This window comes from Odocoileus virginianus, chromosome 1 (genome assembly GCF_023699985.2).
Source record: "Odocoileus virginianus isolate 20LAN1187 ecotype Illinois chromosome 1, Ovbor_1.2, whole genome shotgun sequence".
Classification (NCBI taxonomy): domain Eukaryota; kingdom Metazoa; phylum Chordata; class Mammalia; order Artiodactyla; family Cervidae; genus Odocoileus; species Odocoileus virginianus.
This window is the reverse complement of record NC_069674.1, coordinates 68,674,032-68,687,925: the sequence shown is the minus strand read 5'-3', so window position 1 is coordinate 68,687,925 and position 13,894 is coordinate 68,674,032. Positions and strand designations below refer to the sequence as shown.

General features: G+C 41.2%; 1 protein-coding gene across 5 annotated transcripts in view; it reads right to left on the bottom strand.

Annotated features, from left to right (window-relative positions):
- The window catches only part of PUS7 (pseudouridine synthase 7), a 56,582-nt gene that overhangs the window by 15,243 nt on the left and 27,445 nt on the right, over positions 1–13,894 (bottom strand). For all 5 annotated transcript variants that reach the window (XM_070469481.1, XM_070469487.1, XM_070469470.1 and 2 more), the window contains 2 exons: positions 12,969–13,080; positions 10,792–10,869 (listed from right to left, as the gene is read on the bottom strand). In XM_070469481.1, coding sequence (XP_070325582.1) covers positions 10,792–10,869; positions 12,969–13,080 — 190 coding nt within the window. The remainder of the gene's footprint in view (positions 1–10,791; positions 10,870–12,968; positions 13,081–13,894) is intronic.

Below are 13,894 nucleotides of genomic sequence, written 5' to 3'. Positions count from 1 at the left end.
TTACACTCAGATTTACCAGCTGTTAACATTTCCCCACTGTACATGTATTTCTAGATATATGAACACCCCATACCACACATGCATGCACACACACACACACACACACACACACACACACACACTCTGAACCACGTGAGAGTGAGCTGCAGCCTAGGGACATCTCACCCTTAAAGAGAGTGCAGTGTGTGTCTCCTAAGAACAGCAGTCTCCCAAGCTACTCACCACCAGTAACCCTCAGGGAGCCTATGGGAATTCAGTGCTACCGAAGAGCAGTCCAGATTCAAACTCACCCAATTCCCCCAATAACATTACTGAGATTTTCTGTGTGTGTCCATCAGTCGTTAGTCGTTCAGTCGTGTCCATCTCTTTGCAACCCCACGAACTGTAGCCCACCAGGCTCCTCTGTCCATGGGGATTTTCCAGGCAGGAATACAGGAGCGGGTGCCATGCACTCCTGTGGATCTTCCCAACCCAGGGATCGAACCCAAGTCTCCCACATCGCAGGCAGATTCTTTACAGTCTGAGCCAGCAGGGATTTTTAACGCCACTTAACTTCAGGATCTAATCAAGGACCAGGACAATCATTATTTCCTCAACAGTAAGACTCCCACAGCTTATGCTCAAAATCTTACTGTGAGGAAACAATGGTTGTCCTGGTTCTTGATTAGATCCTGAGGTTAAGGAGCTTTACAAAAAATCTAAGTGACTACTGGGAGGAACTGGGAGAGTCTGGATGTGGACTGCTCCTCAGCAGCACTGAATATTCATTGGAAGGACTGATGCTGAAGCTGGAACGCCAATACTTTGGTCATCTGATGCGAAGAGCCGACTTACTAGAAAAGACCCTGATGCTGGGAAAGATTGAGGGCAAAAGGAAAAGGGGGCAGAAGAGGAGAAGATAGTTAGATAGCATCACCAACTTGAACAGACAAGAATTTGAGCAAACTCTGGGAGACAGTGAAGGACAGAGGAGCCTGGCATGCTGAAGTCCATGGGGTCGCAAAGGGCTGGACATGACTTAGTGTCTGAGTGACTGAGCAATGAAAAAAAGACTCCCACATTTTGGTGGGGGTGTCACGCAGGTGATGCTGTGGCCTTTTTGGTGTATCACAGCAAAATGGTACCTCTGTCTCCTTTTCCTTTTAAAATTTTTAACCTGCAGGGTGCCATTTTAAAAATTCTGTGACTATCCTGTTTCCCCACTGTCTTTCATCCAACTGTTTCGGTACCCAAGGATGACCATTGGCAGGCGCAAATATTACTGTGTTGACTGTGAAAGAGTGTTTTTTTAAACCCACCATTCTTCCTATATCAGTTGACAAATAAGGACTAGACAGTAAAATTTTAATTGAGAGTTTTTAAAAACAGCTCTGGGATTTAAGGTTTACTTGAAAGGGTGTCCCTAGTTGGAGATTATTTTTTTAAACAGTATCCCCAGGTGTAAGTAGAGTGCCTTTTTTTTTTTTAACTTTTTATTTTGTATCGGAGTACAGCTGATTAACAAACAATGTAGTGCTTTACACTTGTTCTGTTGTTGTTTTAGAGTAAAAAGGATACTTTTTCTTCTGTTTCATTTTGGCTTACAGTAGTGATGTGTCTCATTTACAGCAGTGCTGGTCTCCATGCAATCATTAATACACTAATCTTCACTATTGGTCTTTTACAAAAGTTTACACTGGCTGCAGCAAAAAAGGAAAGAACTCCGGGCACTGGGGTTCCAGGGCTTTGACTGGGAGTTTCTGTTTACTCTCCCCAGTCAACTGCTGATGCCAAAAGCGGCTCATTTAGAAAGAGGGGGATGAGGTCATGCTGTCTCCCGGCTTTAAATTATGGACTCTCTTCATCCGAGGCAACAAGGAGACTAAGGAAGGAAGAGGGGAAAGTTTTTCACACGCAAGCCAGTAACTGCATCAGCTGCTGCTCAGTAGCTTTGCTTCTGCATTTTAAATTAACAGTGTCACATGCTTCTGTTTTTTACTTTTTTTGTTTTTTAAAGGTAGGTTATGGAGTATAAACACTACATCAAGGACTTGGCTACAAAAAATAAATATTCACAAATTCACTAGCTCCGAACATCTTTTCTCTGCTGTTACTTTGATTACACAGTAACTGTGGACATATCTGGGTCTGTAATTATTCTAATTCTACCCATTTATGTGTAAGTATCACACTGCTTTAACTGCTATACTTCTATAATAGGTTTAAAATATACTGTGGCTAGACAATCACACGTAAAAAAATGAAATCAGAACATTTTCCAACATCATATAAAAAAATAAACTCAAAAAGGATTATTAAAGAGCTAAATCTAAGACCAGATACTATAAAACTCCTAAAGGAAAACGGGCAGAACACAGTTTGACAAAAATCAGGAAAGTACTATTTTCGATAAGTCTGTCTTCTAGAAAAATGGAAACAAAAGCAAAAATAAACAAATGGGATCTAATTAACCTTAAAAGCTTTTACATAGCAAAGGAAACCATAAACAAAATAAAAAGACAATCTACAGACTGTGAAAAAAATATCTGCAAATGATACAAGCAACCATGGTTTAACTTACAAAACATAGTTTACACAGCTCATTATTAAAAAAACAAACAGTCCAATCAAAAATGGGCAGAAAATAAATAAATTTTAAAAATGGGCAGAAGACCTAAACAGCATCTCTCCAAAAAGACATACAGACGGCCAACAGGCAAATGAAGAGATGCTCAAAAATGCTAATTATTAGATAAATGCAAATCAAAATTACTGTAAGATACCATCTCACACTGGTCAGAATGGCCATCATTAAAAAGCCTACAAACAGGGCTTCCCTGGTGGCTCACAGGTGAAGAATCCACCTGTCGATGCAGGAGAAATGTGTTTGGTTCCTGGTCCAGGAAGACCCCACACGCTGCAGAGCAACTGAGCCTGGGCCACAACTACTGAGCCCGAACCGCAACGGAAGCCTGCGCACCCTGGAGCCCCGCTCTGCAACGAGAGAGGCCACCAGTGACAAGGCCACGCACTGCAACCAGAACAGCCCTCCTCACTGCAACTAGAGAAAGTGCACAAAAGCAAACACCCAGCACAGTCAAATATACATTAAAAAAAAAAAAAAGAATGTAAATTGGCACAGCCACTGTGGAGAACAGTATGGAGATTCCTCGAAAACTAGTAGAGTTGCCACGTGATCCAGCAGTCCCGTCCTTGGGCACACACCCAGAAGAGAGGAAAACTAATTAAAAAAGATACATGCACCCCAGTGTTCACAGCAGCACTATTTACAGTACTAGTCAAGACAAGGAAGCAACCCAAATGGTCATCTAGAGATGAACGGCTAAAGAAAATGTGGCACACATATAAAATAGAATATTACTCAGCCATAAAAGAAAGAATGTCATCTGCAGCAACATGATGGACCTGGAGATGATTATCCTAAGGAAAGTAAGTCAAAGACAAATATATGATATCAGTTACGTGTGGTTTTAAAAACAAAGGAACTTATTTACAAAACAGAAACAGATGCCAGAGAAAACATACTTATGGCTACCAAAGGGGAAAGACGGGAGGGAGGAATAGATTTGGAAGGTGAGATTCACATACATACACACTACACATAAAATAAACAAGGATGCACTACACAGCACAGGGAACTGTATTCATTATCTCGTAAAAACCAATAATGGAGAAGAATCTAAAAAAGAATACGTGTTTACATATAATACAAGCATAAAATCGACTTTGTCATTCATCCAAAACAATGTAAGTCAATTGTACTTCAATAAAAATAAGTAAATTACTCTAAAAAAAACCAGGGGATAAGTGAAAGAAATAGATTATTATAAATCCAGAAATAGGGTGGAGAGTGTGGTAAAAATGTTTTAGTAATCTAAGTGTACAATTTACTCCAAAATCACCATGGAACTGTTTTAATAAAAATATTTTTAAATTTTATATATATATATATAAAGTTATATATTTGACACTAATCCCCCTTTATTAGTCATTTCTTCCAGAATTTTTATGGTTAGTTCTGATTTTTTCCCACATTACGATCAGCTTGATTAGTTTGAAACATTCTATTGGTATTTTCATTTAGTATCAGCATAAGTGTACATATTTATTCATTAAAGAACATTTGTATGTATCCAAGAACAGACTACACCATTCATTTACTCAAGTCCTTTTACACCTATCAATAGCATTTCAAAGTTTTCTTCACAGAGAGATCTTACACTTTACAAAAATTTTTGTTTCTAGGTATGTTCTTTTTTTCACCTTCTGTGTAAAAGAGTTTTTTCTGTTATAATTTCTAATAGGCTATCATCTGAATGCTGATTTTTGTACATACTCTTTCCTATCTTGTATAAATTTCGGTCAACTCCTTGAATGGAAACAATCATACATCAGTAACAAAACTGCTGTCTGGCCTCCTCCTAATTTTTACATCATTTATTTCCTAATTATTCTCTGTATTATAGTCTGCCAAGAACAAAGATAAGTAGTAGCAATAGTGTGGTCATCTTCATTTTGTTCTCAATTCTAATAAAATGCACTAATATTTCATGGTTAAACAAGATGTCTGGTTCTTCACTTGCACATTTTGCCATTTTAAAATATTTTCACCTTTTCTTATGTTAGTATTCATCTTTCTCTACTTTAGCAAAGAGCATTTTAAAAAATTAGAAATAATCTAATATAGTAAAAAATAACCCATCAGTTGTAATTTAGTCATTCATTTTATTTAAGACTTTTCAATTTGGGTCACCTGGGTTGTTGACAATTTTTTAAAGCTACAAATAACACTACACAGTACATCACTGTGCCTCAGCAACTGGTTTTAACTTTTTTCTGAATTCAAGTGTCCTCTGAAGAGCTGAGAACTACCAGAAGTTCTGGTATCTGAGCTTCACTTTGTTGACTACATTTCTCTCTGGACTGCATGGTGTTTCTGAGTGGGCCCTTGAGCTCACTCTTATTGGCTTTTATTGCCAGGAGCCACGTTCCAGCTTTGGTAGGAAGTAACTACAGGGGTTGGGAAGGTCTGCATGTGGCTCCTGGGCCCTGGGCCTGCATGAGAGGCTATTCTGCCCCCGATTGCCTGGTCTAGAGACCCAGGCCGGTATTTAGACTAATTAAGGAAGCTGCCCCACAGGGGCCTGTGCAGCCTCCCAAGTCCCAACATTACATGGAAAATTACTGGGGAAATTTCATCCTACTTCTTCATTAAAAATACGCTGTTACTGAGTTAAACTGTTTAAAATCCACCATATAATACCAGTTTGCCGTTTCATCTCAGAGAATTCTTGTTTCCTTGCTGAAAATTTAGTCATATTCCCTGAAAACAATCAATTTCTTGATGCATTATCAATCAATTTGTTTCCTGGTTCAACATGTGCAGAAGCAGCCTGACCAAATTCCTTGAGGAAAGATGTGTCACTGTCCACTAATTATTATAAAACGCAGAAAGCTAGCCAGAGAAGCAGGCAAAGCTCATTTTCCATTACCCGCTCTCCTAGCCCTGAATGCTCTGTCCAACCCAAGCACCAAAAGGTGTGAAGTGGGTCTGTACCGGCTCGGGACAGCCGCTCAGAGGAACCAAGTCCTTGACTTTAGGTATATGGAGATGACGGCAGACCCACAGGGTATCAATTAATCCAGAAACAGTATCCCAAAGAGTCCAGGAAGCAGAAGATCAGGATGAACAGTGGGAAGAAAGGGAGAACAGAACCCATCTTCGGTCAGAAGGGAGAACAGAACCCATCTTCGGTCAGTAACTCTTACTACAGAAATGGACAGGAAATTTAAGAGGCAAGAGGAAAGAAGGAATCAGGCAGCTTGGCAGGTCTGGAAAGAGATTAGGGAGACTGCTTCCCCACAGCCATGAAACACAGCTTTGTTCATTTTTTTTAATAAAGTTCAGCTAAAATGAACATAACAAAAAACTTATCATTTTAAGCATTATAAAGTGCACAATTCAGGGGGTTTAGTGTAGTCACAGTGTTGTGCAACTGTCACCACTATCTAATTCCAGAATATTTCCATCACTCCCAAAAGAAACCCTACACCTATGAACCCCCTTCCCTTTCCCTGCGACCCCTAGCAACCACTAACCTACTTTGTCTTTACAGATCTCCCTCTCTGGGACATTTCATACAAATGTAATTACTAGTATGTGGCCCTTTGTGTATGACTCCCCTTACTTAGCTTACATAATGTTTTTTAAGGTCCATTCATGTTGTAGTATATATCAGGGCTTCCCTGGTGGCTCAGTCGATCAAGAATCTGCCTGCAGTGCAGGAGACCTGGGTTAGATCCCTGGGTTGGGAAGATCCCCTAGAGAAGGAAATGGCAAACCACTTCAGCACCCTTGCCTGGAAAATCCCATGGACAGAGGAGCCTGGCAGGTGGCAGTCCATGAGGTAGCAAAGAGTTGGGCACCACTGAACAACTAACACGTGTACTTCATTCTTTTTCATGGCTGAATCATATTCTACAGTTGATTCTTGAATACACAAAAACATGTATTTGTGAATCCCACTAGCATAGCAGAAAGCAAGAGAACACTCAGTTCTTGCTGGTGTGGGTGCTCCTTGAGAACTGATGGGATGAAGCTGACAATACCTTTCATGATACTGTTCACAGTTTTAATTTTGATGATCCTGGATCAAGCTCTTTGGTTGTAAATTCATAGCAATCCTGTGAGTAACTTGGGAATACCAAAAGCTCACTTTTAAACACCAGGAGCCAACCTAAGCAGCCTGTTGCACAAAATGCCTTTATTAACAAAGCCAGGGAAATACTGGCCCAGGCTCAGAAAGGAGACTGGCAGGGAGAGGCAGGAAGAGAAACAAATCATGCTGAATGAGGCTGTTCCTGCTTGAGATCCTGTGAAAACTACTAGGTGACTTTGGAGAGTTACATGAAGCTGAAAAGCTGCTTATCCCAAACACTAATCAATTCAGCAGTAATTAAAATCCTTGCTGTGGCAGAGTGGGTTTATCCTGTCTACCAGTTCTCACGGGAAAGGCCAATCCACTCGGCCCCACAATTCCATTAAGAAAACGAAGGGTGTAGCCTGCATCCGTGAGATAAGTGTTATGTGCTTTCCAAAGGCCAACATTTAGGTGTTTAGTATGTTTTCTTACTAAGTCAACAGGAAGACGATAAAGGCAGCAAAGGTCTAAGACAGAGTCGCAGTGTGACCAAATATGACACCTGGTGGCTGAATAAGAAGAGAAGTAAGTACACCTTCGTTCTTCAAAGATGTCACATCATAAAATGAAATACAAAATAAGGAGATGCCCTGTTTTCACACTCAATATTAGTAAATAATTTTTTTTTAAAGATTAAAATGTGTCAGGGAGGATTCTGAAGAAGAATAAAGGTGATAAACTGATACCACCTTTCTACAGGGCAATTAAAACTCTGGATCAAAAACCTAACACCTAGAATTTCACATTCTACTGCTAAGTTCATCTTTTTTTTTTTTTTTTGGCTAAGCTTATCTTAATGAAGTTATCGAAGATGTGTGCCAAGATTTAGCTACCAATATGTCCATCATGGAACTGCTTATAATAGCAAGAAATGGGAAACCATGTCAAATTAAAAAATAGAGTAACAGCTCATAAATTAGGATACACTGGAAAAGACTCTGATGCTGGGAAAGATTGAGGGTAAGAGGAGAACGGGGCGACAGAGGATGAGATGGTTGGACGGTATCACTGACTCAGTGGGCATGAGTTTGAGCAAATTCAGGGAGACAGTGAAGGACAGGGAAGCCTGGTGTGCTGCAGATCATGGGGTCACAAACAGCTGGACATGACTTAGTGGCTGAAGAACAACAACATATATTTAAATATCTTTTGCTACACACTAACAGGGAAAGATGTACGTCACTTACTGTTTGCAAGAAAAAACACACTTTATGTAAATATTTTAGTTTTAGGAAATAAACTAAAGGAAGCTAAGGAAAAAAAAGTTTTCCACAAAAACACACCAAGCCGTGAACAAGGCAATCTGAAGAAATACAACTGTGGGGGTGCTTTCATTTTCTACCTTATGTTTTCTGTGTTGAAAACAAAACAAACGAATCTATCTTTAAATTTAGGTGGAGAAATCCAGAGCCAGCTGGCCGGAAAGCACAGGATTTGACTATAAAGATATTTCAGACACCAAAGAGAAGGCAAGAACCTTCTATGTCCCATATCCAGAGTATGGGAAAGGCTGACCCCTTGAGCTTGCCAGTCCCCTGTTCTCAGGAGCTGCAGACCAGCCCATCACCCACAGAGGCTATTTCAAATCTTCCCAGTCTTTTCAAGTTCCCTCTCCCACTCCCATCCCCTTCACTCGCAGCAGATGACCCCACATTCCAGGAACAAAGAGACCAGGGCAATAGGTGGGAGTGCCAGCATCTTCAGGCGTCACCTCCCGCTCTGCCCTAGACACAGCGCCACGCACACCACTGCTAGAGAAGTCGTATTGTAGACAGCAGAGGTTCTCGGCCTGCCTTTATGCCTTTACCACGACCTCGTGCCCTGGGTCCAAGGTCAAGGAAGAGAAGGGCTGGAAAATCCATTAGGATGCAGGTGGGAACTCAATCCTGACGCTATCTCAAATCAATCAGAAGGTGGGAAGGGAGCCAAATGGCAGGGGACTGTGGGGCCAAGAGGAGGTGCCACCTCAAATTCCTTATGAAAAGATAGGGGAATTACAAGCACATATATGCCTTTATTTTAAGTGGGGAGAGCAAGCATAGATGACTTTAGAATTAACAAGCTGGTAAACTAAAATGCTGGACTGTATGAGTTACAAGCTGGAAACAACACAGGCAGGAGAAACATCAACAACCTCAGATATGAGGATGATACCACTCTAATGGTAGAAAGCAAAAGGAAATAAAGAGCCTCTTGCTGAGGGTGAAGGAGGAGAGTGAAAGAGCTGGCTTAAAACTAAATATTAAAAAAACTAAGATCATGGCATCTGGCCCCATCACTTCACAGCAAATAGAATGGGAAAGGGCGGAAGTAAAAGTGACTGATTTCCTCTTCTTAGGCTCTAAAATCTGTGGATGGTGACTGCAGCCATGAAATTAGAAGACTATTGCTTCTTGGCAGAAAAGCGATGACAAACCTAGATAGTGTGTTGAAAAGCAGAGACATTACTCTGCTGACAAAGGTCCGTACAGACAAGGTTTCGGTCTTCCCAGTGGTTACATATGGTTGTGAGAGTTGGACAGTAAAGGCAGAACACGAGAGAACTGATACCTTCAAACTGTGGTGCTGGAGAATACTCCTGAAAATCCCTTGGACAGCAAGGAGATCAAACCAGTCAATCAATCCTAAAGGAAATCAACCCTGAAAACTTGTAGGAAGGACTGATGCTGAAGCTGAAGCTTCAGTATTCTGGTCATCTGATGAGAACAGCCGACTCATGAGAAAAGTCCCTGATGCTGGGAAAGACTGAGGGCAGAAGGAGAAGAGGGCATCAGAGGAAGAGATGGCTGATGGCATCACTATGCAATGGACATGGACTAGAGAATACTTCAGGAGATGGTGAGGGACAGGGAGGCCTGAAGTGCTGCAGTCCATGGGGTCACAAAGAGTCAGACAGGACTGGGTGACTGAACAACAACAATAAACTGTACATATACAAAATGTACAAGTTTTAACACGTGAATAAGCTTGTGAAACCATCATTGCACTCATGACAACCATTTGCAACCCCCATTTCCTCCTGCCCCGTTACTTCTCCCTCCCACCATCCCTCACCTCAGGGGTATGTAAGCATGGACACCTGAGCCTGTCTGACCACCCAGCTTTCTAGAATCGAGGATGGACACCTGAGTCTGTCTGGCCACCCGTCCTTCTAGAATCTAGACCAGTGTTTCTCAACCAGGGCTATTCTGCTCTTGGAGAAACACTTAGCAAGGTCTGGAGACATTTTTGTCTGTCACAGTGCTGACACGAACAGGGGGAAAGTTATTGAAGTCCTGCGGTAGACAGAGACCAGGGCTGCTGCTGGACGTCCCAGAGTTCACAGTACGGCCCCATCAACAAGGAATTATCCAGCCCAAAGTGTCAGTAGTGACGAGGCAGAGCAGCCCAGTCTAGATTAAAGCTCGAGCATCCAGGGAATTCCCTGGTGGTCCAGTGGTCAGACCCTACATTTCCACCGCTGAGGGCTTGGGTTTGGTCCCTGGTTGGGGAGCTAGGATCTCACAAGCTGAGTGGCACAGCCAAGCTAAACAAAGAAAAAACCCTCGAGCGTCCCATTTTCTGTGAAAGCCTCCCTGGCCTGCCCCCCACAGTGAGTATCATACGTTGTTATCAGGTCTACCCTAACACCCCAAATACACCTCTATTTTAGCATTTATATCACTGTGTTAAGTTCTGAATTACCTGTCTGCTCCATTATAATTACTTCAAAAGCAAAGACCACCTTTTTCCTCTGCAGATCTTCAGTGTATAACAAAAGAGCTCATTCACTGTTCTGTAATTAAATTTTAAGTAACTTATATTTAACAATCAATGAATAAGAGAGACAAAAGATAAAGATGCACATATTCTCTTGGTTCTACCACACAAATCCTTTAAAAATTACATAAACAATACCAGCTTGCTGCGAAAACATTAGGGAATGCAGATAAGAAAGAAGAAAAGAAACAAATAGAAAAGCAATTTTTTTGAATAGACAGAGGCACTATCTAAAGATAGAAGAGGTAAACCCCACAAAGCAAATCCTCAAACTTGGAAATACAGTGCTAAGATTTTTACAGAACGAACCCCAGTATGTACTCCTACTTACTTGAGAACGGCAATCTCCTGAACGGTTATGGCCCTTTTATCTTTGGTTCCCATGTAGGAGAATATGTTTGGCTTGACTCTGATGAGACAAAAACAAAACCATACAAAGTCGCATACCGTTAGGAAATCACGCTTCTCATAATTTAAGATTTAAAATAAATATACTTAAAATAGTAACAGAGTAAAAGAAAAGTAAGGAGAAACTTTATTTAAAAATATATCCAGGAAAACATACAATTAGTGTTTCTTAAAAGCTAAGAAACTAAATGATGCCTGGACAACTCCCTCCTTATCTCTGTGTGACTTGGAATGTGTCAGAAAAGGAAGTAATGCGCTTCCTGCTGATTTCATGCAATTCATATAATTACATGATTGAAGGTTAAAGAACTATCCATCCTAGATGTATCATGTATCACTTCAAAAATTTCATATTTTCAATTTCCAAAAGTTAATAGTTATATGAATTTTCCATAAATACATGCTATTTCTTTGTATAAAGCCAAATGCTACAACAAGGAACAGAATAGTTTTAATATGAAGATACAAGTAAGCGAGATAATTTAAGAAGAATTTAATAAAAACTGCTCCACATGAATAGGAGAGAAACAGGAAGGATTTTTGAACTCTGAGCAATCCAGATCTCAGAGGAGCTCCCTTCCCAACCGTTCCCTCTCTCATTGGAATTGTCTTCTCCCCAGGGTTCAGGGACAGACAAGGCAAGAGAGAAAGCTAGCAGTAAATAAAATGCTGCTTTATTAGGTACTGTGTCTTATGGGATGAACTGTGTTCCCCTAAAATTTCTGTGTTGAGGCTATCTCCCGGTAGCTTCGAATCCAACAGGATTTGGAGCCAGGGCCATAAAAGAGGTTATTAAGTTAAAACGAGGCCCTCATTCAATTAGACTTGTATCCTAGTATAAGAGGAGGAAACCTGGACTCACAGAGGACTCTGGGACACACACACTCAGAGGCAAGACCATGGGAGGGCACAGAGGAGGTGGCCACCTGCAAGCCACGGAAAGGCCTCTGCCAACAACCAAACCTGCCAGCACCCTCAGCTTGGGGCATCTAGCCACCACAGCTTAGGAAAACGAATGGCTGTTCTTGAAGCTACTCACTTCGCAGTATCTTGTTAAGGCAGTCAGAGCAAACTAACACAGTATGTACTATGTTTAAACCAGGTTAAATACATATCAGAAAGTACATTCTCATTGTGTACAGATTTGCTCTGGTACCTGAATCCATTTCTGAAAATAAAACGGCAACCTGGCCCATCCTCAGAGACCCAAATTCTATTATGTTTGCATTCCTATGAGAAAATCTGACTGGTCTCAGGCTTCCAATCCAGTTGATCTCTAGGAGTTCAGAACTCAGATTTAGCAGCAGACCTCTGCAACCACATCAAAGTTATGAGTTTTCAGGGGAGACAGTTACCTTTTCCTTTTTTCCCCTAAATATTTATTTTTGGCTGTGCTGGGACTTCACTGCTGCAAGCGTGCACTCCCTAGTTGCTGTGAGCAGGGGCTACTTTCTAGCGGTGGTGTGCAGGCTTCTGCCTGCGGTGGCCTCTTACCGCAGAGCGTGGGCTCTAGGGAGTCGGGCTTCAGCAGCAGCAGCACTCGGGCTCAGGAGTTGCAGCTCCTGGGCTCTGGAGCCCAGGCTCAGTAGCTGAGGCTGAGGTGCAGGGGCTTAGTTGCTCTGTGGCATGTGGGATCTTCCTGGACCAGCGATCAAACCTGCGTCCCCTACAATGGCAGGCGGATTCTTAACCACTGGATCAGCAGGGAAGTCCAGTTAATTTTTATTGTAGCCGGATGGACTAGTAACTCTCTACTATATGTAACCATTTACTTAGAGAATTGTCATTTTGAATCACTGACCATATGCAAGGAGGCTAAAAAAATTAATTCAACTATTGTCTACAAAAACTAAAATTGGGAATTCCCTGGCAGTCCAGTGGTTAGGACTCGGGACTTTCACTGCTGTTGCCCAGTTTCAAACCCTGGTTGGGGAACTAGGATTCCACAAGGCACAGCCAAAACAATAAAAAAAGCCTGTAACTGGGAGGTACATTTGCTACCTGTTTGCCTATTTTCCCATTCCATTTTCATCAGCATGGAAAGAAGAAAAAATGTTTCTGTGTTTTGATTTTGCATAGGCACAAGAACAAGATACTAACCTTAAATATTTGGACAACAGATTAATAGCATCCATGGTGTCTTTGTTTTCCTTGTACAGTACAAAGTGACAGTAACTTCCCCTAGATTTTGGCCAAGAATGTTTCCTTGGATCTTAAAAAAAAAAAAAAAGTTAAATGTTATGTACACCATAATAAACGTTAGCTGAGTTTTTCCTCATGAAACTACAAGATCATTTTTGCTAGAGAGTCCTTGAGTGAGAAATCAGATCCACACTGACAAGAAACACAGGTTAAATGGTTATAGCCGTGTGGATCACAGGCATTATTAAACTCTCTGATTGCATACTTATCTGTCTTTATTTGAAATCAAAAGCAAGAAGTACAGGTCATATGACAAGTGATTAAACCTAATAAGCAATCTTCACAAAGAGAAACACAGAGGAGTTCAACCATCCATCCTCTGGTTTAGTTGATAAATAGGTGTCTGAAAAGGGATCACCGGGCTCTCCAGAACGTAAGCAGACCAGGGGGGCACCAGCAGTCATGCAGGAACCCATAAACCTTGCCGTGTCTCACCAGTGAGGTGTTCCCACAAAAAGCTGGCTCGGTGACATGGTGAGACTTGCCAAAGGCCACTTCTGTCACAGAAGTTTAGGTAACACTAGGTCATTTACAAAGGTCTCCAGACAGAGAGAGCAGCTGGCATTCAATACCTAATTGTCAATCTTCGGGCAAGAGGAGACTTTAAAAATTAAAAGTCTGAGCCATTGCTACTTCAACTGCTCAACTTTTCAGAAACTGACAAACATTTCAAGACTTTGGAGATCTGACTTTATAGCTGTTCTTTTAAACATCTAAATTATACTACTAGAAACATCTATTCAAACAACATTAAGATTTAGACTTCATTGCTGAAAGGTGTTCTGAAAAACCAACACTTTGGGAGAAATGTGTAAGCCACAATT